We start from the raw sequence: 26,109 nt of genomic DNA on the forward strand, positions 1-26,109 counted from the left end.
TTCCACCTGGCTGTTCCTGGGTTATATTCTTCTATAATAATCTGGTAATCTAGTAAGTAAAATGTTTCTCTGAGTTCTGGGAGCTGCTCTAGCAAATTAATCAAACCTGAGCAGGTGGGTGCAGGAACTTCTGATTTATAGCCAGTTAGTGTGAGGTACAGGTAACAACCTGGACTTGGAACTGGTGTCTGAATCGCAAGGTGGGAACCTCCGATCTACAGTGGGTTATTCAGAAGCATGGGTGACAACCCAGCTTAGTATGAAGTGGGAAAGGGAGGAGGAGGCAATCCTGTGGGACTGAGCTCTTAACCTGTGGGATCCAATGCTATCTCCTGGTAGACAGTGTCAGAATTGAGTTGAATTGTAGGACACCTAGTGTCCCAGAATTACTTGTTGGTATGGGGAAACCCCCACACATGTTAGAATTGGTACCAGAATGCTTTTTAGACCAAGGCACAAAAAGCACAAATATAAAAGAAAAGCATGGAAAAAAATGGACTTTTATCAAAATTAAAGTTTGTTTTTTGTAAGATACTATAAAGGAATTATATAGGCAAGTTACAGACAGGGAGATACAAATTGTATCTGATAAAAGACTGGTATACATAACTCCTACAGGTCAATAAGGAAAAGACAACATAATAAAAAATAGGCAAAGGACTTGGACCAATACCTCAATAAGAAGACATACAAATAGCCAATAAACATAAGATGTTCAACATCAAGAAAATGCAAATTAAATCCATAATGAGATGCACTATGTACTACTAGAATAGTTAAAATTTTAAAAACTGACACTAACACCAAGTGTTAGTGAAGATGTGGGAAATTGGAACTCTGAATTATTGCCGTTAGTAAGGAGAAACAGTATAGCCATTTTAGAAAATACTTGGGCAGTTTCTTCAAAAGTTAAACATACAATTATCATCTGACCCAGCCCAGCAATTTCACTTCCAGGTTTTTACCCAAGGGAAATGAAAACGTATGATCACAAAATGACTTATACTCAAATAATCATGGCAGGTTTATGCATAATGGTAAAAAACACAAAACAACTCAAATATTCATCAATAAGTAAATGGATAAACAAATTATGGTATATCCATACAATGGAATGTTATTCAGGAGTCAAAAGATAACAATGAATCATGGATCACCACATCAAAAACTAATGATGTATTGTATGGTGACTAACATCACAAAATAAAATAAAATAAAATAAAAATTTAAAAAAAGGTAATAAGCTATTTTTATATGCCACCAGATGGCAACACATTTTGCTACAAAAATAACTTTGCTAAGTGACAGAAGCTAAGCACAAAAGGATACGCACAGTGTGATTCTATTTACGTCAAGCCTAGAAAAGACAAATCTCATCTAGAGTGACAGAAAGCAGATCAGTGGTTGTAAGAGCCTGAAGTCGGGGCTGGGAGTTGGGGGGTAGTTCACTGAAAAGATATAGAAGGGGAAATTTGGAGTCATAAAAATATTCTAGATCTTGGTTGTGGTGGTGGCAATATAAATGTATCTATTTGTCAAAATTTATTGAACTGTATACTTAGGATGGATATATTTTATTTGTATAAATACAACTCAATCAAGTTGATTAAAAAAGCAATAATTTCACTTCTAGGAATCTACCCTATGGAAATAATCTGAAACACAAACAAAGCTTAATACTTGATGGTGTTTATAACAATGAAAACTGAAAACATCCTGTACCCTAGATTAGAGAGTAATTACAGAAAGTCATATAAATTGTGGCGTATCCTCTCAGTGGGATATAGTAATCATAATGGTGTTTATAAGGAGTATACGATAACATCTAGACGTATTTCTATCGTTATGCTAAGTGCAAAGAAACAGCACTCAGAAATTAAATATGTGGTATGTTTTAAGTGATATAAAAAATTAAGCATTTTCTTAAGTAACATGAAAGCAAAAGAATACAACAATAATATTATTACTTTTTTCTAGTTTTCTGTCTTTAAAATATTTTCTTTAATGACAATATATTACCCTCATAATGAAGAAAATGAAAAGGAAGATATTACTAGTGAAAAACAAGCTATAATTTCAGAAACTGTGACACGTTACAAGATTAGAATGTTCTAGTCAGTAATAAGTATTGGAAAATGAGTGTCAGGTGGTAACAACATGTCAGTATTTCTATAAAGATGTCTAAGGAAGAGGATGTTCTGACTATAGTGACAAACCCCAGTTATCTCAGGTAGCACTGTCATATCCCTAGATTGGGGAAAGTATACAAAGTAATATTTCACTGATGTAAGCATCTTTTTGAAAACGCTCAATTCCCTACTTCTGAGACACTAAGAAATTTTCTGAGCTCTAATTTGTCTCCTGAGTGAGCCTACTTAGGAGGAACAGGCTGCCTGGTAATAGATGGCTGGCCCAAATAACAGAGCCAGGTCTGTGAACCACTGAGAATGAATGAATTGTCAGCCTGATACTTGCATCCACACTTTTATCAGAGCAAGGCAGTTAGTTATACAGAGATAGATCACCCCTGGCTGAACCCATAACATCATGTTGCTGAACCTACAAAGCTGGGGACCATATACTATTCTATAGTAATTACAATATAAGGAGCAAACAAAAATAGCAAAAATTCTCCCAACACCATCGCTTTATAACAGTAGCAGAAACAGGTTTAGAAATAGATTTTCAGGTTATGCCAATTATATCCTGAGCTATGGTTTTTCTGCATGCTGTATGGAAACCCTGGAATGCTCATACTCACCAATGCTCTGTCCATCATCCCAGAATACCTGGCCTTCAGCTTTCCCATTGTTGTCCAATGCAACAATCAATCCCATAAATTTTTGTCGACTAGGGGAAAAAAAGGAGTTATTTTTTTCTCTAGATAATAGGTTGTAAGAATGAAGGACAGTTTCTGTTGAAAATATTACTCATCCATAACAAAAAAAATTAATGCATCAAAAATGTACATAAAAATGCACATAAAGTTTCTAAAAATAGGTAAATTAAAACGTATCTTCTTTATAAAAGAGCTTATTGCACACCCCTCAAGTATTAACGTTTCCTAGATGGTTTAAAACAGAATTTCATTTTTTAAAATTATACACAAAAATGTCTACTATATAATACATTAAAACATATAAATACCATTAAACTGAGATATACTTAGATATTTGTCTATGAAAATATATTTTGCAAAGAGAAATGGATTCCATCTCAAAGGATGTATGTGCAAACCAATTTTCATTAAGTATAGTCATATTTAAATTATTTTATGTAATGAAAGAAAATATTATATTGTTTGGAATTTTGAGGTGGTTTCTTTATAGTAGGGACTTATAAATAATTATGGTAAATAAATACCAAATATGTATAATCAATGTCCTTTGATTTGAATATATTTCAAAATATTTAATTTTTTAAAGATTTAACTTTTAATAATTAATACGAATTTGTTAGGCATGATCTTCTTGTGGATTAAAAATATAGACACTTAAAAAATCAAATAAACATACTTTACTTACATACGTATTATAAGTAATATGATAAGATATGAATTCCTTAGGAAGAAAACCACCAAACAACCCTCTAGTAGCTTCCAGATTGCTATAGAATAAAATGCAAAGTACTTGGTCTGCCATTTACCCCCACCATGACCTGATCCTAGCCTGCTTGAATTTTATTTATTTCATCCCTCTTCCTATCTACTCTCCAATTAAACTGATTGGTTTACTATTCCCCAAACCAAACTCATTTTTCACCTCTAGCTCTTTAATACTCCCAGAATATTTCTTTCCCTGTCTTCATATATTCAAATCCTGTTTATTATTCAAGACTCGGTTCAAAGCTCTCTTTCATGTGAAACCATGCTTTACACCACAAGGCTGAGTTAACTTCTCTCCTTTTGAATGGTTATAGTTCTTTTTATGTGTGTCTCTCTTGACATAACATGCTCCTTTTAATTTAGTATATATATACAAATATAAACATACAAATATAAAATAAATATATGAGTATTTATATTTATATAAAATCTATCCTGAGTTGACCAATGTAGACCTGGAAATAAGCAATAAATCATCCTTGGATAGCCATCACCAATCAAGGAGCTCATTAATATTCCCAGCTTTTTTAATAGTGTGGAAAGAGGTAAATGCTACTGCCCTCAAGAAAATTTTTGCACCAGGGGTGATTGAGTGGCTCAGTCGATTAAGCATTGGACTCTTGATTTTGGCTCAGGTCGTGATCTCAGGGTGGTGAGATCAAGCCCTCCTACTCGGTGCTCAGCATGGAGTATCCTCTCCCTCTGCCCCTTCCCCCCACACCCCACCCCCACACATGCTCTCCATCTCTAAAAAAATAAAATAAAATAATATAAAATTTAAAGAAAATTTTTGCCCCAGGCCTGGGACACAGAGCTACAGATAAAAGATCTCCCCAAGACTGACTTCATGAATGCATTCTCCCCCAGATCCCAGTCAGAAGGCACTTATGGAATTGAATCAATGAGAGGGTCTGTAATTGGGCTTCTTTATCCACAGAGCCCTGGTTAGGGCAGACAGCGTCTGTGAGGATGCCTCATTATGACAAAGTGAGGCCATCAGTACCATCACTCCTCCTTACCTGGCATGAGTGTTCATCGCAGGCTCTTGCCAAGGCAGGATGTAGCCTCCTCTGATATGAAGGTTGATGTGGTCAAGGGGAGCGCCCAGGATTTTCCACTCACCTGTCGACACGCTGCCAGATTCCTAGGAGACAGAATATAAGCAAGGAGGGATGAAGATAAAGAGATGAAATGAATAGATGCACGCTTTAATACAAGTCTTTCTAAGGAAGCATGTTCGAAAGTCAGCAAGAAATAGCAAGTAAAAGAAGAAAAAAATCTCTGATTTCAGTTTTGTTAAAAACTCTGGAAATCTAGTCTTTTCTCTGTATTCTCCAGAAAAGGTGGGGGTGGGGGTGGGAGAAAAGTCAATGTGATATGGGTGTTACATTTTACCTAATTATGCTTTTGTGGATACTTTTATTTAAGCAAACCTTGCTTGGCTGAAAGGCTGAAAATTATTGCCTTAGAAATTATGTGCCTCAAGGTCAGGAGAAAGTGCTGGCCACCCCTCTAGCCAGCATGGACCAGTTTGGTTCTTCACAAAATATGTGAGTTCTTACCGTGCTATAGTCATACCAACAGCCTCTGGGAAAATAAGCACGGGTCTCAAAAGTGTTCTGAAACATAAAATTGATACGTTATTATGTATATTACAGTAACTTAATTATTAAAATTCTTTCTGTAGAATTAAGATAACAATGGGAATTTTATTAATGATTTTAAGAGTTTGGGAAGTTCTAAAATTTTTTTTAAGATTTTTTAAAAGATTTTATTTATTTATTTGAGAGAAAGAGAGAGAGCACAGAGGGGGAGGCAGAGGGAGAAGCAGGCTCCCCGCTGAGCCAGGAGCCAGACATGGGGCTCAATCCCAGGACCCTAAGATCATGACCCAAGCCAAAGGCAGATGCTTAACCCACTGAGTCACCCAGGCACCCTGAGTTTGGGAAGTTTAATTGAAAAAGATCTGATAAAATTCTTCAAACATAAAGAAAACTTAATTTTTTAAAAAGGTAAACATTACAACGATGCGGGGTAACAAGACACTAAAATGAGAAATCAGTTGGGGTTGTGAGGTTTTCACTAATGGGGATTTTGAAAAAAGGAAAAGATCTCCCTTGTGTGTTCTAGAAAGGTGTTTGCTGGAAAACAGCGAGCAGGACAAGATGATCTTTAAAATGCCCTTCTTGTACTTGAGATTATGTGACTGAGGGTTTCTGATCTATGATGGAAAACTCACACTTTCCAGCACGGGGCTGATTAAGAGGGCAGGACCCAACATGAACTGACGGTCTATATCCCACGTTTTGTCGTCATTCGTAAACCTTAAAAAAAAAAAAAAAAAAAAGTATGAAAACCCTACCAAAGTGTTAGGACTGTTGCCGCGGGCTCTCCCCCAGACGTGGCCAGAACCTCTGCTTGGGGAACAGGCTGTACTCACTCATGGAGAAGGGGTCGGACGACAGTACTGCCCTCAATGTGAGCTTTATGCATCAAAGTGTAGAGGTAGGGCAGCAGGGTGTATCTGGTCTGAAGGACTTTTCTGGAGAACATCTCGAAGGTGGAATTCCAGGCCACAGGATCTTGTCTCTAAAGAGATAAAGGAACACGTGTCAGATACCTCTTTATGCCATCCTAACACTATCAGAAAAAGGTCAGCAGACCCATGTCCCATGTACCAGTTACACAGATCCCACCTTTCATTGCTATCCCATCCTTTCTCTTGCCCCTGCTGTTCAGCTAAACTGGGGCTACTTGCTTCCCATTCTTTATCACAGACTCCTAAGTCCCCTGCACAGGGCTGGAGAGATGGGTCTCTCTGCAGCACTGATGGAGCTTGGATGGATTTGAGTAAAATAAAAATTCTCTAAGGAAAAGGAGCTTCTTCTAGTTTAGCCCCATAGGGAGCTACAAACCCTACTGTCCTCATAGGCACGTATTCCCCAAGACATGAGCAAAAGGATATTCTTGAGGATTGCTTATAACTCTGGGGTTTTGAACTCTGTGGGTTTTCTATGAAATGGAGGTTCTGATTTTTATGATTTTTCCTCAACAAAGAAGTCTGCTACTTTTGAGGGTAATAAAGAAGTTGTGATTTGAGCACCAGCTGCCACCTCACCCTTGTCCCGATGGTGTTGTGGTTTCTGGAAAAGGGGTAAAAGGCTCCCAGTTGCATCCAGCGAACACACATCTCATATTCGGCATTTCCAAAGAAGCCACAAATATCCGCTCCTGTCTGAGAAGATGCAAAATCAGAACATGAGGTGGGACTTTTGTAGGTTGCAGACATGCTGGAATCCGATTGAGTAATTAATAATGGTCCCAATGTAACTTACATACGGTATTCCAAAGAGACTGAACTCCATCATGCCTGCAATGAGAAGACACGGCTGTGTTGGACAAAGTAGCCCTTTCAGAGGGTAGGTTTGCCCTGTCTCTTCCATACCCGATTTCGAAGCCCTGGGCCACCCATGATGAAAATATCCAAAGATGGGTAGAGACTACAACTCATACCCACAGAGAAGTCAGCACCTGCTGCTTTCTCCGCCCATGTGGATGATACGTAGACATAACCAATGTGGCCGCGGGCATCCAACCCAGTCCCCTCCCTGCCAGCAGAGGCCCCTGGGAGGAAGCCCACACACCAATGATCGATTTCCGCAGCTGGTCCCACGTGGCCGTGTTGTCGCCCAGCCAGTGGCCTCCCCAGCGGCCAGAAGACGGGAATGTGGAGCGGGTGATGATGACCCCTCGCTGTCCCGTCACCTCCTGCACAGCTCTGGTTGGAAGGGAACAAGGAGGTGATTGGGGGTGAATTCGAAGATGGACAGCCATGGGGCTTCATTACAGAGAGCCGTGCCAGTCTGGAGTATGAGGTGGCAATGGTTTTCCATTTGGAGCCAGAAAGCGTCTTTCCTGGAAGCATCTGCTATTTAAAGGTGATGCTAAGAGTCACAGCAGGACAACTGGAGATCCATCATCCCCTAAATGTGGATTTCCTTTCTTAAAAAAAAAAAATTGAATTAACTAGTTGCCTACATAGAGGTGGCAGGAAGGAGTGGGGTGAGGTGTGAGACAGGTGTTACGGAACAATTACTCAAACCAGGTATCAGCTTGGTCGCTCCCATGTCTACTGCCTCACAACCTCCTGAGAAGGTTTCCTTGGCCTCCTTTTACTGTTATAAAACTGAGGCTCAGAGAAATTAGACAATTTGTCAGAGGACATTTAAAGACTAAGGAGGCAGAGCCAGGATCCAAATAAAAGTATATATGACTAGAGCTCTTTGGTAATACTCTCTCTCTGTGCTACTCCTCACAAAGTGGGATAAATCTGGCACACAAGGACAAATATACACAAAAGGTGTTCAAATATCTGGCTACGGAAGGTGGGTCTTCTGCCTGCAGTCTCAGTAAGAAAATAAAAACAATTGTGTGAGAGGAAAATCAATGGAACAAAAAGAGAAAGGCTATTAACAGATCCGAGTACATAATGCAATCCACATATTTGCTGAAGAAAGCATTACAAATCAATAGACACAGATGAATTATTCAGTAAATGATGTCAGGAAAAGCTACTGGGGTAAAGATTAATCCATTAGGTCACTTCCAATATTTCACACCAACATAAACCCCCACGTGGATGGACACACCCCCCCACATACCCCTGCCCTCCACACACACATGTCTGAGAGATAATGAAGGCCTGAAATAAGGCAGGGATAGAGAGGAAGGGTAGATGTGAGTCATGCAAAGAGCTTTGTCACTGACCATTGCAGAACTCTAAAAATTAACCAGCTCTAGAAAGAAATGACTAATGTCTATCCAAGAGAAACAGCTAAATCTTGGCAGGACAGCGTGGTGTGTGGGATTTGAACTTGGGGCTGTTCTCAGCTGACCCCATCCCTAGTTCAGTGGCTCCAAAAGCCAGCAGCCCTGCAGCAGCCTCGGAGGTCTGACCTCTTTGGGGGCTCTGTGGAAAGCACCAGCCCCCGAGCATAATTAATACTTTTGTTCTAGCTTCCAGCCCCCTGGAAAATCTCTATTCCCAAGGTGTTGTGGCCATTTGATTGGACTCAGAGCTCAACTCAGTAGGGGAAAACAAGTTCTCAAGCCAGGGAATTACCAAAACAATAACAATTTTCTGGCACCATCATAGGTATTCAGACTGGGGTTCAGTTGGGACAAACAAAGCTCGGCTGGTCTTAGAGTAAATCCTGGAGAAGTAGCACCATGGAGAACTTGGTAAAGGTCCTACATATTCCTGGGGACCGAAAAGACAGCACATGCACAAGGCTCTGGGCAAGCCCAGCAAAGAGCCATGAACGGAGAAAGTTCCGGTGACTCATTTCTGGCTGCACCTGAGGTCCTGAGTCAGCAGGAAGTGAAAGGTCTTACAAACCGCCTCAAGGTGAGGGTGTGGCTTCTCCTACTTGTCCCCTTGGCAAAGGGTGGAAGACATAGAGGCAAGGAATCCAGGGGACCACGGAGGCCTTAACATTCCCTTCAGTTTGACTAAATTTTAGGCAGGTTTCTTCCTTTTTTTTTTTTTTAAGTTTATTTATTTGTTTAATCTCTACACCCAACATGGGACTCAAACTCATGACCCCGAGATCAAGAGTTGCATGCTCTTGGGATTGAGCCAGCCACTCTAGGAACACACTCACTCGTAGGTGGGTCTGGTCTGGGCCCATCCGTAGAGGCTGTGAACGTCGTAGTGCCGCACCCGCGAGCCATCTGGCAGGACCTGCTCGCTCTCCATGCACAGGGTCTTGCTGCTCAGGCCCTTGTCCCTGGACTCCAAATCTGAGCGGAAATGCGAGTTACTTCCCAAACAACTTGCTTTGTGCATTCACAAGAAATGCTCATTAGCTTGCTATTTCTCCGTTTCACTCAACGACTTTGTTACCCATAACAGTTCCAATTTCAAGAATTATTTTGTCTACAAAATCAACATGCTGTGACTTTATAACTAATGAAGGGTAAGGACAGGGTGTGGAGCTGGGAAAGGCACGCTTCATTGTCCTCTGGTATTTATAGAGTGCAATCAGAGCCCACTTATCAGCACAAGAAACTCCTTTGTTGTTATGACTGTTTTTTTCCACTAGATGGTAACATTCTCAAGGGAATAGATCTTGTTTCAATCAACTGTATGAAGGTCTCTAAATTTTCTGATTTGTTAGCACTTGTCTGATACATAAATATTGAGGGGGGAAGGAGTAGGAAGGGAGGAAGGAAAGAGGGAAGGAGGGGAGGGAGGGAAGGAGGAGGGAAAGGAACACAGGTGTTAGTGAGACTTGGACAGCATAACCATGACTAAACATCAAGAAACTTAGCAGATTCTGTCCCACAAACTACTTGTTTGGTGCTTCTAAGAAGGTGAGTTGCTTCCTTCCCTGGGTTTCTATAAGGTGAGAGGATTCAACTTTCTGAGATACCTTTGATGGTAAGGTCCTATAATGCTCTATTTCCATTTGTACCACAGGACTACTAGGGCATGTCCTTCATGAAGAGTCTGTGGACATGGGCAGAGAGTACAGAGCTAGACTTTCATTCTTTAATCAAAATATTCTGTGCGTCGGGGGGGGGGGTTGTTTAAAGTGTGAGCAATCAGTTCATAGTTACAAATGTAATCATCCATTGCTTGGTTTCTTTCATAATACATCATGTCATTATTTCTATGTCTGATTAGTAATTTACACTTGTTCAAGGTTATTCTATTTGGGATTTTATGTCATGTGTACAAGTATTTTCTTTCTCCAAAATTAGGCATTGCTTTGACAATAAGAGGAAAACTTTCAGAGTTTTGATGAAGGAATCATTTACATACATGGCATATAGGGTGGATCATTAAGAATTCCATCGCTGCAGCCCCTGACAGATCCATCCACAAAGTTTGATGGCTCATTCATATCCTGCAATGAGTTAATAAGAAAGATTCTGTGATGTCAGAGGCAGTGTGGCCTTGGCTCTGGAGGACACCACTTCATAGAGGCGAACACATCTTATTTAAGCCCTCAGCTAATCATTTCATTGACTCTGTTTACTCTAAGGCATTGACCCAAATGGACTCTAAGAACCCATGTTCATCTAAGTAGAGTGTGAAACTCCTAGTTTACCTGGCATTTTTAAGCTTGTGAGGATTACTTCACAGTAGCAAAAATATGGAGATTATGCTGAATCCATGACCTAAGGAGATTCCTTGATACATCTCCCCACACAAGAAACCCATCTTTGTTTTCCTATGTGTGAATTACTCACTTTTTATCTGTGGCCAATGGTTGCTATTATCTTCCCCTACTCTTTCTTAGTCCAGTAGCTTGGACTAATTCTGACATCAGCAGAGACCAAACACAAGGAGGAGTGTCTCGCTTTCTGCAGTAGATGCTGTCCTGAAGAGTTGTGGGTAACTCAGAACCAAATCTGGAAATCAAATCATACTTGGGGGATTTATTACTTAAGTACAAGAAGTAGCGGTTCCTGAGGTGAAAATTCACTGCCGACTTTGTTAGCAGAAAAGTTAAGATTTTATAAATTGGACTACCTTAAACAGGACATACTAGGGCAAAGGCAAGTATTTTGGGAACTATTTACTATTTTGAGTTTTTCAGCCGTATCTGCCCGCCAGCAGAACAAAAATCCCAGAGCAATCATCTCCCTAGTCCTCAAAGCTACCCACAGCTCTTCACTATTTGCTTTGCCTATATTTGGGCTAATCTTTCATACGTCCGCTCTGGGCCGATCCACCCTGAGAATAGTGGCCAGAGAAGCCCCAGGGCTGCCAGTGGGCTTGTAAGTCTGTCTCTGGGTGAATTATGAGCTTCTTTCAGCCTAGCCCGGACCTGTGAAGCTCTTGAGAGCTGGCCTAGAATATGCTCAGGATTTCAGGCCACTGGACAGTGAGGAAGAAAATTGGAATGCTAATATGCCGCCCATCCCTAGAAAAGCACAAATAGAAGAGCCTTCGGACCATGTCCTGCAGACATTTCAGGAAGCCCTGCTCTTAAGCCCAACTGACATGTGTAAGCAACATCCGAACCGGCCTTTGAAGATGAGTCTGTAGCAGCACTATGGTGAACACCTATTGTCTCCTGGATCCATGCCTTGCCCGCCCCAGCTCCGTCCTGTATCACAGGATGGGCCCTCAGGCTCCCCTAGCATCCGCTTCTGGGTAGTTTGGCCAATGGGAGGCACTGGCCAGCGACTGGAGGGTGGGAGATAAGAGAAGCTGGGGTCTATGTCCCTCTCCCCTTCCTCTGGCAGCATCTTCAGTAGCGGCACATATCCTCCACGGGCTTCAGCTTCTGCAGGCATGTTCCTGGGCAGACCCACAATCATCTCTGTGTCTCTGGGGGTCCAGCACCTCAACTGTATAAGAGTATCCCTCTCTCTCACTCCTCCAGCCTTAGCTCCCTCCTTTGCTTGTCTCTGAATTGCCTCTCCATGGTTTGACTCCTAACATTTCCAAAGAAAAACCACTAAGCGTGCACTTACAATCCACAATCCATCAAACTTTAAGCTCTTCTCTGACTCTTCAGAATTCGCATACAGCTCTTTTATTTCCATCTTCCACCATGCAGCCGTGCTATTACGTAAGAAGTCAGGAAAAGCCACGTAGGCTCTGTACAGCTGTAAGAGTAAACACATACTCTCACGTTGGGTCTTTGCCTGTCCGGCTGTCCGGGAAGGGGAGTCTCGGGACCAGGAAGGGGTGAGGAGCAGGTACTTGTGCAAGGCACTGCCCCTCTCAGGGTCTGAAACTAGCCTCAGGCTCTGCTGTTGCTTCTACAGAGTTTACTGTGAACACAAAGATCAGAGAAGGCTGACTGCATTCATTATTCTCCTAGAAGGAGGTTAGATAGTGTTAAATCCCCTTGAAACATGAGATTTGTTTAATGACTGGGCCTTTAATCCTATGAACTGGAAAATTAACTATCTGTGTCTAAATGATCAAACTTTAGATATACAAATGTTTTTTTCTACACTGGTCAAACAAAGGAGACCAGTCATCCAGGGAAAAGGGAGCTGCAGAGTTTAAAGGGGCTGCTAGATGCCCAGGCTGATGTGGCAGCAAGTGCTGAGTTCAAAAACATTACCCCTTTTGACCTGGCTGGCATATTTTCTTACATGGGGACAATTCATCAAAAACCCAGTCTGTTCATAACCTCTCCAGTGAAAATATTCTCGACTTCAATTCATTATTTTTCAAGCACCATTGGATTTAAAGAAAATACAATCTATTAAAGGCATACATGTGAAGACATTTCACTTGATTTCCCTCTACACATTTCCAGTTTAGTTGCTTATTATGTTTTCTGTTTGAGGATCTCATTCTACCAAGAAATTACCAGTTGACAAGCATGCTCAGAGAGCTGCTTAACCAAGTGCTGGGATAAGACTCATAAGTATCCAGATGTTTAGGGCAACGTGGACAGAAATCTGCACATAACTATACCTTAACCTGAGTTTCATGGTCAAGGGATGTATCCACATTCACATTGGGCAGTTCTGGCCAAACCTAGAGAAAAAGAAGAAAAATTAAAACCTCTAAAAGGCATTGCACATGGACCATGAGATGATTCACGTGTCAGACTCTAATGACATGCATCTCCATAAAATTCTTGGAGATCTTTGCCATTAATTAAATTGTAAAATCTGAATATGTGAAATTCCGTTAGGGGAAAATAGGCTAGGGTCCCTTGACTCATTTCATAAGCTTTCAAAATCATTAAGTTCAAAAATAAAATGAGCTAAATCTGCTTTAAATACATCCTCTGAACAATCACCTTTCAAATGTCTGCTCTGCGATCTGTCATAGACATATAACAAAATTCTCTTCAAAAATAACAAATTTAAAACATGACTCTAAAGAACTAAGATTGATTTCATTCACAACCTATAAACTTAGCCTCAATATTCTTAAGCAGCATTATCACTTATTGGGGACCCCAAATACACATAGCATTAAAAAAATCCAGAGTTTCAACCAATCTCATCTATATCTAGAAGGACATTAACTATATACAGTAATTAATGAATCCATTCAGCAAACGCTTACTGACACTACATGATAGGCATTGTACTATAATCTGTATCTACTGAGATTTAAGTAAGAAATAGCCATTGTTTTCTTTTTTTTTCTAAAGATGTATTTATTTGAGAGAGAGAGATAGGGAAGAGAGAGCATGAGCGAGAGGAGGGGCAGAGGGAGAGAGAATCCTCAAACAGACTCCTCATTGAGCAGGGAGCCCAATGTGGAACTCGATCCCAGGACCCTGAGCTGAAACCAAGAGTTGGACTCTCAACCCACTGAGTCACCCAGGAGTCCCTCTAGTCCTTGTTTTCTAAGAGTTCACAGATAAAATGTGCGTGCTAAGTGACATGCTATCCTCTCTGAGGATACTAATATAGGAAAAAGAAGAAATAGGGAGAGTTAAACTGGTCATTGGATGCTTCCTAGGGGGGTACATTTGAGTTGGTCTTGAAGTGCAGGTATTATTTGGGTAAGCTGAGAAGGCAACATTCAAAGGCACGGTGAGCATGGCATGCACCTAGAACAACAGGAAATAGCACAGCACGATTCAGAGCAGAGTCTGAATCGTGCCTAGGAGCTTCTGTCATCTGGGGTTAGGAAGTTCACCTACAATCCTGTTGCTATAAATCAAACAGATGAAGACTGAGGTCACAAAAAGGAACAAAAGGAGACATGAGGAGAGGGAGAATTTACAGGGCTTAATGATTTATTTCAATATGGAGGATGCTAAGCATCATAGGTCAAAGATGAACACAAGTTTTGAGTATGGGTGCCTGGCAGGCAGAGACTTCAGAGCCATTCTTAAAGGACTTCTTTAGGTTTGATACATGGCCCGCTGGAATGCATAAGGGGTGGAGCACCAGAATAGATCCAGATAATAGAACAAAGCTCACTGATATTTTAGAGAATTAGACCTGTAACCTTGGTCTTATTAATCAGCATCAGGCAGATTTCTACTCATTCATAATTTATTAATTACCCATATATTTTGCCAAGATTTATTGACAGCCTCTTTTTTTTTTTTTTTTGACAGCCTCTTTTAATCAAGACATTCTGGTGCTGATTAATTATGGGCATCTTCTCCCAAGGCTCACCTTTCCCCAGACAATGTCATTGCTGTTGGGCCATTTGATGAATACATTGTTATCCTGACCTCTGGTGAATGGGCGATACTGGGTCTCATTGCCAGAAATGGCTGGGTCCTGCAATGAAAGGGTTTTAAACAGTGAACATGAGAAAAACATCTCCAAGACAAAAAACAAAAACAAAATACCCATAGATAATTTGCCTTATATCTATAAAATTCTTGAGGAATAAAGTATGCTGTTTGAAAACATTCCTAGAGATAAACCAGGTTAAAAAGACATTACCCTCCCATGAATAAAGCCAATTTATTGTGCTCCCACAGTGTGATATCAATACTCCTTAAGAACATGAAGCTTCTTTCTTCTGTTCTGTGTCCAAAGTGGCTTCCCTGTTCACCCCATCCCATACCTGCCTCAGTTATTCTATAATAGTATCTTATTTCACAATTGTCATATAAATTATCACTATCTGAAATTATCTTTCTTTGATGTTTACTTATTGGCTATCTCTGTTTGATAGAATAAAATCCCTATAAGGAAAAGGACAATGTCTTATTCACTGATTTAGATTACATACACGCACACACACACACACTGTTTTAGAACAGTGATTTTCAAAGACCCAGTATTTGATTAATACCTGAATGAATGAATGAATGAATGAAAGTCAGCAAATAATGCTCTATTTCTTGGAAGCTAGAAGGGAGGACCGTTTGCAGGTAACTACTTCTGTGTTTATCAAAATATAGCCTCCAATGCAAAATAATGAATTGGTGTTCTGAATCTTAGCTCAGTTGCTTGTGAGTTTAATTAAGAAGAAGTAAGTCCCCTGAGCCTCACCATTGCCGGGTAATGATACAACTGGAGTGGCTTTTGAACTCCCTAAGGTAAAGATGAGACTAGAATATAGCTATTCCCTCCGAGGCACAGCCTGAAACAGTGAGGATTTTTGGATGTTTTTGCTATATTCAGTATTTCAGTCCACAGTTCTAACTCTAACCAAGGGAATCGTAATAATAAATTACATCCCAGTGACAATTATGAAAAGTATCACCATTGGAAAGCCATTTTTCATTTGTTCTGTCCTTTATTTGCTTTTTAAAACTTTAAAAAATAATTATAGTTTCACAGGAAGTTGCAAAAAATGTTTGGGAAGTCTCGTGTACTCTCCATCTAGTTTCTCCCAATGGTACTATTTTACAGCCATGAACACAGAAACAGAAAATGGGCACTAATCTTCTAAATACTTACCAGAATGAGAATGAATCTCATGCCATCATTCTTCATTTGCTCAATCAGGAGGCCGAGGTTTTGGAAGCTGGGGCTGAGAGTGAAGTCCAGTTTCCGGTCCATGTAATCGATGTCTACATGCTGGACATCCTACAGGAAGGAGCAAGCAAGATGCTGGGGATCCCATGGCAGTATCCCTCAGGGCCCACAAATGGCTCTGCCGACCCCAGCCCAGGCCCCTCCTAATTTGTCCCATACCTTGCTACACTGACTTTTCAATTCTGATTGAAATTGCTTTCTGATTCCTACATACGGATCACCTGTCCCCATCCTTTTCCTTTTGTTCCCCCAATTGGAATTCTCTCTCCTTTCCCTCCCTCGATTCATTTCTTTTCCACTCCTCAAATTTCAAACTGGTGAGCCCATCAAACCAAGTGCTAGTTGAATGTTCAAGGGTAGAAAGCAGGACTTCCCTGAGAAACAGAAAAGTGTAGCTTTATTTTCCCCCCTCCAGTAAATCTGATTGGATTTATTCACATTTAGAACTATATTATTGTATAGCTTTCTAGAATGTGTATATTTCTGCCATTCCATTTGACTTGATGGTCCATGAGATGAGAACCTTGTCTTCCTTTTTCTCTAAACAGTACCAACCCAGACTTCTGCATGTGAAAGTCACTCAATCCAGGATTGGTGAGTGATGGCTAACGTGGTTAATATCCAGTTGAAAAAAAGAGGTGCTTCTTTTTAGCCTGAAGAGGATAATCACCCATATTGTCTTAAGATTCTAGGTAAAACTTGTTTGGGGAGCAGAGATTTGTGCAAAAGCCAAAGCTTGGAAAAGAATAAACCAACATATTATTAACACTGATCACCTTGGTGAGGTAGATCTCTGGAATTTTCATCTTTTAATTTTCCAACTTTTTCTAATTTACATTTAATAAGTATATGGTAGAGTAGTATATAAAAATAAAATACTTAAAGCCTGGATGAATATTTCAAATTATCTTTGATGAGAACATCATAACACTTTATTCTCATCTTCCAGTCATTAATTGTCCTCTAAACTCTCAGGAAGTGGACTGAAAGCAGAGAAAGAGCATAAGTGATGAGAAACTGGTGATTACAGAGGAGGAAGGACATGCTATCTATGGACTTCTGCTTGTTGACAGCAATAGCCTACACTTCCTGTGGCTTATGAAGGGGTCTACATTGTCATTGTGTGATATGCATATGTGGTTATGTGTGCTTTAGAGAGGGTGAAGACTTGATTTTAACTGCTTTCTTTCATACTGTCACTTTATATCCATCCTCTCTAAGAACAATCACAATATAATCTGGGGTTGTCATCCTCGTGACATGATTCTCACTTAGAAGTTCCCAAAGTCATGGCTTAAGACCAGCCATGCCTACTGCAGGATATTCCTGGCAAAAGGCAGTGAGTAACAATATCCCTCAGTCACACTGCCAATTACTGAAGAATTAATGCAAATTTCAATTTTGAACCCTTGATTTAAAAGGGTGGCATGAAATAAATTTAAAAAGCATTGTATTCCATACAAGACTAGCTCCACAGCTACATTTTCCTATATTGAAATAGTCATCAATAGTTTCCCTGAAGACATTTTCAATCTATAATTAGGCACAAATTCCCATAACTAATCAAACCACGGACTGAGTGGGGGAATTCATACATAGGGAATCTGGGCCGCCATCATTGCCTCATACAATTGGGAGATCTCAGTATCATTCTGGTATCCGTAGCGACTTAGCTGGAATCCTAAGGCCCAGTATGGAGTCATTGCTGGCCGACCAATCAACTAGAATAAAAAAGAAAAATGGATCCAGGAAGAGTTTTGGGGAAAGGGAAGAAAAGTCTTATATTGAAGCAACTTGAGCACTTCTACTGAGCACTGTCCAATCTAAGAGGCCTCGCTCAAGAAAAATCAGAAAGTCAAATAAATATGGAATGACCATCAGCATGCAGAATGACAGAAAATCTCCTGTGTTCTGGAGCTTCCACTCTGGGAAGGCTGAGAACTCAGGGGCTATTACTGATTAGAGATTCTTAGGATGCTCAGCGAATAATTAAGAGACACGTGTGGCATCTCTATGCCTTTATACCTGTAACATTAGCACCTAACTTCAGGAAAGACAGCAATAACGTAGTAGGAATACACAAGAGACACAGAAATAAAAATCGACCTATCTCAGTGCTAAGAACATGGTAATACCCAATAAACATTTGATTGTTTATCAATGCATAGAGTGAATTCTAACCTCAGTGTATTGTTGAGTTACAAGCTCAGGGGTTGGCCCCAAAACCATATAAAAGTCCAAAATCCCTCCTGTGGTGCGGTATGTTAGGGCAGGAGTGGGCTGGAATGACACATCTGTTAAAAAAAAAAAAGAAGACAAGGAGTCCTTGGAACTATACATCACCCAGATAGGAAATCTGCCCTCAAATGTACTCTTCACTCTCTTTCTTTAAAGCTCTCCTTCTCTGGAAAGTTTTCTTTCATGTAGTGGAGTAGATGGGTTTACAGGTACCCCAAACATAATCTTAATCTCAACATCTTGTATCACTCTGCGAAAGGAAGTTAAACTGTCACAGTAAAAGAAGGTCATGCAATTTGGTCAAAATTTTACCGCTAATACCTGGCCTAAAGTTCTTCATAAATCTGGAAGGAAGGAAGAAAGGAAGGAAGGAAGGAAGGAAGGAAGGAAGGAAGGAAGGAAGGAAGGAAAAGTCAGTTTATCTATCCCATTTCCCTTGCCCTTGAATTTCTCTATTTCTATTGATATTCCAGATCCCAGGAAAGGGTTCACAGCTAGTTATGGTGGTACCCAGGGAACGTGCCTCTGTCTTACCCATGGCATTGCTGTTTAGCAGGAGCACGCCATGGGCGCTGCCATCCTCCTCCAGTGCCATGTAGTAGGGGTGGACGCCATAGGAATTCTTCTTGTACTGGGAGAGCCATGGGGGAGAGTAGGCAGTAATCAAAAAAAGAAATACTCGAAAAGTTGTTTCTACATCATAATGCAAACAGCAAGCTCCTATTCAATATTGAAGATTCAGCATAATGTCACGTCCTTTATAAAACCTTCCTTAACCTTCCTTTCCACCCCAAATAAAAAACCAGGTGCCCTCCCCTTCCATGTCTTCCTCGTTTATTATTATGTAATTCTATTATAGCACTGATTATACTGGATTACCATTAATTCTGCATCTCTCTCTCTTACTAGCCTATAAGCCCCTGGAGAACAGACAGCGTTTTATTACATAAGACATGTACCTGACACACAGAATATACTAAAGAAAAGTTTATGAAGTAAAATCCATAGTCCACAGGAAAAAATATGTTAGGGACAGAAGGAGCATAACCTGTGGCCTATTTCATCTGAGAACAGAATTTATCAATATAAGGTGAAGCTGATTAATAGGGTACTATACACGTACATATGGATTAAGATAAGTTTACACGGAGAGAAACTGATTGATAGTCTTATTCTTCTGTGCTTACCGCTGGGGGCTCATCACGAGCAAACATTCCCCACGTGGTCCACTTTATATTTCTTCTGAAAGCTGTGTGCTCCGTCTCCCCAAAGCCATAGATGTACTGAGAGGGGAGGCGAGTAGAAATGGAGAGGAACATGTCGTTGAAGGTGAAGCCAGGCAGCTGAGAATCCCAACTGCAACACAAAGGCATACCTCCACATTGTACTGATCACAGGCCAGAGCAAGCACGGGGCCCATTTGGGAATTCTAGTTGATTCTGAAGCCTCCTAAAGGAATGCACAGCTGGATCCAGGTTCAAATACTGGCTGAAGACACAGCTCGTAACAATGGCCATGACTCACTGCCAACGTTCTGCGTTTGCATTTTTATTCTGTGGTCTGCAAGGCTGAGAACTCTTTTTCTGCGTCATGGGCTCCTTGAAGGCAAGAACTATGTCTCACTCATCTCTTTATCTCTAGTTATCATTGTCTGGAGTATCAGTTTGAATACACGTATGAATAAATAAGCAAGGTCTAAGCAAATTTCCCAACAGAAAAGGGTGAAGCTCTTCGAATGACTTCTCTTGATTGGCCAAAGGACTTCTTAGCAAAGAATGCCACTGACCAAAGTTAGACATGCAGTCAAAGAGAGCCAAAGGCTGTCTACATGTGTGCCTACACGTGATGGTTTTTACTTGGAAGGGGAACTTCAGCCCCAGGCAAAATCCAGACCTTCACTTCATTCCATTCAGCAGCAGGACAAGGGATGAGAAATGACAACTCTTTTCACATTTTAATATTGGGAAAAGGCTTTAAGTCTACAGAGCTGATTGTAAGAAACTGTTTCTCTTTCCTTAGTAAACATTCCCTCTCTCCTGAGTCTTCTGTTATTTTGTAATGAGGCTATATAGAGCTGATTTCTATCCTAGGTTATCTGTCATGCTTATTAAAAAGAGTTTTCTGTTCTACTTAACAAGAACAATGAGTAGAACATGCATTTTTCTTTTTTCTGAAATCAAGCAACACTTATTTTAAGCCTCTTATTAATTTTTCTTGTTGAGTTAGTGACTAGTAGAAAATAGAGCAATAGATCTACTCCCTGTTTAACACACATACACACACACATACTTACATTGTCTCTAAGATTAATATTTTATGTGCATTAATCAGAACCACCATAATTAGACTTAGAACCACTTTAATGAGAACTAAATAAATAGTGCTTACATCACAGTGCTGGAGCTTTTTCGTCGAATCTGGATCCCAAAAGGATTGTTCTGAATCATGACGTCATACAGACGGTCCTCAGGGGATCCAACTGGAGAGGGAGGGGTGTTCAGAGTCACTGGGACCTCGTACCTTTTGTTTGTGGAATCAAAGATCTAACAAGAAGAGAGAAGGAAACTTTCTGATGGAATAATCTTAGACCTAAAATCCCTCCTGCCAGCTCATATAATTCAGTTCCCATGTTTTCTGGCCAGTTTGAATCACATTGGGAGGCATCAAATATCCCAAAGCAAATAGAAGTGAAGCCCCCCGACCTACAGTGCCCAATATGGATCCTGAACTCCAAAATGCCTCAGAAATACCTATTCAGAAGCAGGGAGGACACTTCCTCTAAATAATTTATGAATTCAGTGTATAGAATTTCATGGATAGAATGTGTGTGTGTGTGTGTGTGCGTGTGTGTGTTTATGAGTACGTGAATATGTACGTGCACGTAATTGTGTTAAGATTATGTTTGGGCATGTATGTATATGTCAGAAATTAGAGAACCAAGTTTTTATATGGACTCAGATCTTACTGGTTGAGCTTTCAGATGCTTAAGACAAGTTTTGCCCGTAGCCCTGCTTCTTAAAATTGTGTTTCTCAGACCCAAAGCAGCAGTATAACCTGGAGGCTTGTTAGGAATGCAAAATCTCAGGCCTCCCTCCCCTCCAACTTCTGAATCTGAATTTTCATTTTCACAAGATCCCTGGAGTGATTCCTCCAACACAGTGTGAAAAACAATGTTTAGAGCTGGTTGTCCAAGGTGGTACTGTCACTGGTGAGACCCCCGTGACCCCCTGAATTCAAGGCTGACCCCCTGAACTCAGGAAACTCCTAGAAGCTTCTGCCTAACTCTAACTTTTTCTTTTAGAAACTAACTATGGAATTGCTGGAACAGGAAAAGAAACATTTGAGGAGAGGTCTGTGTAGATGGCACAATTACCTCCGCTTCATTATAATGTTAAAACCCCCTTCTGATACTCATCCCAGGCCCTAACAAAAGGAGCCTGTTTACCCCTGTTGGGGAGTCACTGGCTTTGGAAATCATTCCCTGAAATCTCCTTATTGGTACACATAAAGATGACCTTGTGAGGCAGCTCCGCCTACTGCAGTCTCTGTCTCTAACTCACCCAGCAGTGGATCCACCAGGCACTTGTGGCCATTGAATGCTCTACAGGTGCTAATCTGAATTGAGACTTGTTATAAGTGCAAACTGCACACCAAAATTTGAAGAGTTAGTATGAATAAAAGATTCTAAAATATCTCAGTAACTGTTTTTGGATTACGTGGTGAGATAATATTTCAGCATGTTAGTTTGATTTTTTTCAAATACATTTTTAAGAGTGTGGCTATTAGGAAATACATGTGGGTCACGTTGTACTCCCCTCAGAGCAGAGCTGTGGATCTCAAAGTGTGGCCCCTTCCCCCACAGCAGCATCAGCATCGCCTGGAAACGTGTTAAGGAAGCAGACTCTCAGACTGGAAACTCCAGGGCAGAGGCCCAGCAATCTGAACTTTAAGGAGACCTGTGGGTGATTCTGGTACTCTCTGAAGTTTAAGAACCACTGCTAGAGAAATAACTCTAACATTGGAAGTGGGTCAATGCCACTTGTATGAGTTTCCCATGGAGCAGACACATTTTTTCACAGGGCTAAGAAGGGGTTCTTTGAGGACACTTATGACTGAGCACTTGGCAGTGCAGGACATTCACAACCCTGGTGGGTCCAAGGTCACATCCTGGTTCTACCATGCTCCTAAGTCTCTGACCTTTACCTCTCTGGGCCATGGTGCCTTTGTCCATAAAATGATAGATTTGGACCAACAGTGTTTCAATGACTTTCGTCCACATGGAGCTGTAAGAACTCTGTGTTGAGGATCAGAACCTGTACCACCTTGGAAATTACCTTGAACTGCAGCATGTTTTCTGTGTGGTAGATCACGCTCAGCTGGAGGAAGCTGATTGTTGCCGAGAGAGAGCCAGAGGCAGGGGCTGCTCGGGCTGATTCTGGGGCCCCCAGGTGGGCAAGGTTTGTGGTGATGCCCGTAGGCAGGTACTGAATGTTACTGGCGGCATACCTAGGGATGGTGTCGTAGTAACAGGTGGGCACGTCAGGAACAGTTGTGTACTAGAACAAGAGGAGAAATTCTCCATCAGCTTCTAACACCATACTTCGAGGGTCTGATTCCTGGAGAAGTTGGTTCACACAAACAAAGTCTCTTACACCATGCCCGTTATTATGGCTTGAATTATGATCCCCCCACCCCCATAAGATGTGAAGTCCTACTCTGGTATCTGTGAAAGTGACCTTATTTGGAAATAGGGTCTTTACAGATGATCAGGTTCAATGAGATCATTAAGATCACCCTAATCCAATATGACTGGTGTCATTAAAAGGGGAAATTTAGACACAGAGACAGACCTGCACCCAGTGAGATCCCCATGTGAGGAGGAAGGCAGAGATCGGGGTGATGTTTTTATAAACCAAGCAAGACCAATGAGTGCCAGAGAACCTCCAGAATCTGGGAGAAATACATGAGACAGATTCTCCCTCCCTTTTCTTAGAAGGGACCAACTCTGCTGACACCTTGATCTCAGACTTCTAGCTCCCAGAACTCTTGAGATAACAAATTTCTGTTGTTCTAAGTCACCTAGTTTGTGGTACTTTGTTGTGACAGCACCAGGAAATGATTTAAATCCATTTAAAAAACACATGCCCATTGGCCTCCTCTACTGGGTGGACAAGGAAGGGTCAGCAGTAAGCCTGATCTGGAGACTGGAATCCTCAGACAGGCTTCTGCTCCAGCATTCTCATTGCTGCCATTGTGACCTTGAGGAAATCTCTCTGGCTTTCATTCTATTTTTCAAATGAAGACAAACAGTCTTACCTTACCTTCCACAAGGACTCTCTAATAGATGAAAAAAAAAAAAAAAACCACCTCACTTAAAATACTCAATGCACAATGCATACCCAACGTATTATTGTTGTGTTAAAAATAAAAGTGGGATTTTAAATGCTGTGGTTGGAGGAAAGACAGAGTGTCTTCTGATTTGGGATATCTGAGGAAAACACTGATCACTTCTCACACGGAGTTGGCAAAATAATTTATCAGTTGACATAGTGTCATTTTCTTTCTGAAGGATGATTACTCTTCAACCCAGCAACATTTGGGAAGTGTTTTCTAGGTGCCTAATTATTCATGGGACAGTTTTTCCAACTTCTGCTCACTGTGGTAATCTGTTCACTGATTATTACCTCCCAAAGGCACCCCCGCAGCCTACACCTCTCCTCAGAGACAGCAGCACCCTCAGGGTAGCAGTTGAATTTCTCCAGGTCACTGACTGGAAGTTTCCATTCAATGGAGAATTCTTGACCGAGTACCAGTCCCTTGAGATCACTGATCTTCACCACCTGAGGAAGGAGAGGCCACACGACAAATAAGGTGAGGCTGAGCCACCCGGCTAATGTCCTTCCCTGATGATCTGGAAGGGGAGCTAGCCCTTCATCCACTTTGTCATGGGAGATTTGGGATATTATTTTTTATCCTCTGGAGCTTTTGACCTCCCGGTCGGGAAAATGAACTTGGCTTATTCCTGACCTTTCTCACCTCATGGAGTCACTGTGGAATGTTGAATGGGAAGGGCTTTCATCATATGAAGGAGTACAGATCACAAGCAGGGCTGTCTTTGTCAGACTCACAGCCCTCTGGGTGTGGTGCTCACACATTGTAATAATGATGGCAGTAATAACAACAGTTAAACTTTATGGAGCATTTATAGGGGCCAAGCACTGTGATAACCACTTTATATGCATTATCTCCATCAATCCTCGAAGGTAATCCTATGCTACAAATAATATGGCTATCTTCATTTCACAAAATAGAAAACTGAGGGTTAGAGAGGTTTAATGCTTTGCCCAAGATCTCGCAGCTAGGAAACAACAGAGCTAGGACTGGAATCCCATTCTGCTTAGTACAGAAACCAGGCTCTTATTTTTTTCTATCTGCATTGTCAAAATGGAAGGGGGCTGCCCTAAGAGATAGTGAATTTCCCAGCACTTGAAATAGTCAACTAACAATTGGAACCTTTTGTTAAAGATTAGCATGTAAGGGACTCATTCAGTAAGGGCAGAACTGAATTACCCCTAATGTTCTATTCAACTCTCCTTTTCTGTAATGGTATAAAAGTAGTGTGTCAACTGTGTCTCAAACAGAGTCTTTAACTTAAATGAGTAACTTAAATACTCTCCAGAACTAGGCCAATGTATTGAATTATATTTTCACTGTATCACATCTGGAATCTGCAGGTCTAGTCTTAAATCTGCCCAGAGAAGAACTGCCTTGCCTCAGGGTCCCAGCTCCCACTGTCTTCTTCAGTGTTCTGATACAAACCAAGCTCAGGAGTCCATATTTAGCATGCATATGTTTCTCCTTCTGCAACTGCCCTGTGGTATGGTAGATTTGCATGCAGCAAGCCAGCTGTCTCTGTAACTGCCCAAAGTCAAAAGAGCAAGGGAGAGCTGGCTGTCAGAATCTTAGCCCAGGGCTTTTGACAAGGGCACCGCAAGGATGGAACAGTCTCCCACCTTTGATGAAACATCGTAGGCAACATTTGAAATGGAGGTGGCAGAATTACTAAGTAAGACGGTAAAATTGGTAGGTTGCTTGTCCATTCCCAAGATTATGATATCTGTAAACATGAGGTTGTTAGGGTCTGTATAGTTATTATTTGTAATATTTGCCTGTAGACGGTTCTGGAAAAACAAAACCACAAAAACATCTGTTTAGAAACCAGATACAGCACCAAATACCCCTCAACATCTTGCTTTCTGACATCTGAGGTATGTCTTTTATCTCTGAAGTTCTAATTGGTGCCTGATGATGGTCCCCAGGGAATTTGCTAACCCAGACTCTACACGGTCTTCAATCTTTCAGTAACATTTCATGTTTGCTTTGGTTCACTGGTTATTTACTGATTCCATTGCTCAGGAAATATGTTCCTGACATCACAGAATTTCCAAGTGGACAAAATGGGTACTCTTAAACAAAAAGACACCAGCACACACACAGACCTACTGGCATACAAAGATGAAGACACACACACAGAGTGCCTAAATATTTTTTTTTCTTTTAATGATAACGAGGTTAGGAGCTAAAATTTATGAGTGTTTACTCTGTGCCAGGCATGGTGCTAAGCATCTTGTTCCATTCCGACAGCAAGTTGTGAGGCTGAAGCTAAAATGAGCCCATTCTTGAGACAAGAAGACTGAAGCCCCAGGGAAGCAGACAACCTTCCCATGGAACCAGAGTTCAAAAGTGATGAAGTGTAGCTCTGACCAAGATGGAACTGAAGACTGAAGAAAAAAAAAAGCGGAGGACACTTTGACATTTAAAAA

General features: G+C 41.0%; 1 protein-coding gene across 1 annotated transcript in view; it reads right to left on the reverse strand.

Annotated features, from left to right (window-relative positions):
- MGAM2 (maltase-glucoamylase 2 (putative)) overlaps window positions 1-26,109 on the reverse strand; it is an 81,572-nt gene that overhangs the window by 12,489 nt on the left and 42,974 nt on the right. The window contains exons 23-44 of the mRNA XM_032401283.1: window positions 25,300-25,467; window positions 23,971-24,126; window positions 22,621-22,842; window positions 20,675-20,829; window positions 19,474-19,642; window positions 18,821-18,917; window positions 18,230-18,342; window positions 17,644-17,769; window positions 15,971-16,099; window positions 14,729-14,836; window positions 13,056-13,118; window positions 12,095-12,229; window positions 10,431-10,515; window positions 9,268-9,406; window positions 7,249-7,382; window positions 6,940-6,974; window positions 6,723-6,839; window positions 6,045-6,193; window positions 5,844-5,928; window positions 5,167-5,223; window positions 4,624-4,748; window positions 2,762-2,850 (exon numbers count right to left, since the gene is read on the reverse strand). Coding sequence (XP_032257174.1) covers window positions 2,762-2,850; window positions 4,624-4,748; window positions 5,167-5,223; window positions 5,844-5,928; window positions 6,045-6,193; window positions 6,723-6,839; window positions 6,940-6,974; window positions 7,249-7,382; window positions 9,268-9,406; window positions 10,431-10,515; window positions 12,095-12,229; window positions 13,056-13,118; window positions 14,729-14,836; window positions 15,971-16,099; window positions 17,644-17,769; window positions 18,230-18,342; window positions 18,821-18,917; window positions 19,474-19,642; window positions 20,675-20,829; window positions 22,621-22,842; window positions 23,971-24,126; window positions 25,300-25,467 — 2,656 coding nt within the window. The remainder of the gene's footprint in view (window positions 1-2,761; window positions 2,851-4,623; window positions 4,749-5,166; window positions 5,224-5,843; window positions 5,929-6,044; window positions 6,194-6,722; window positions 6,840-6,939; window positions 6,975-7,248; window positions 7,383-9,267; window positions 9,407-10,430; window positions 10,516-12,094; window positions 12,230-13,055; window positions 13,119-14,728; window positions 14,837-15,970; window positions 16,100-17,643; window positions 17,770-18,229; window positions 18,343-18,820; window positions 18,918-19,473; window positions 19,643-20,674; window positions 20,830-22,620; window positions 22,843-23,970; window positions 24,127-25,299; window positions 25,468-26,109) is intronic.

The sequence above is a fragment of the Phoca vitulina genome, unplaced genomic scaffold (genome assembly GCF_004348235.1).
Source record: "Phoca vitulina isolate PV1807 unplaced genomic scaffold, GSC_HSeal_1.0 scaffold4, whole genome shotgun sequence".
NCBI classification, from domain to species: Eukaryota; Metazoa; Chordata; class Mammalia; order Carnivora; family Phocidae; genus Phoca; species Phoca vitulina.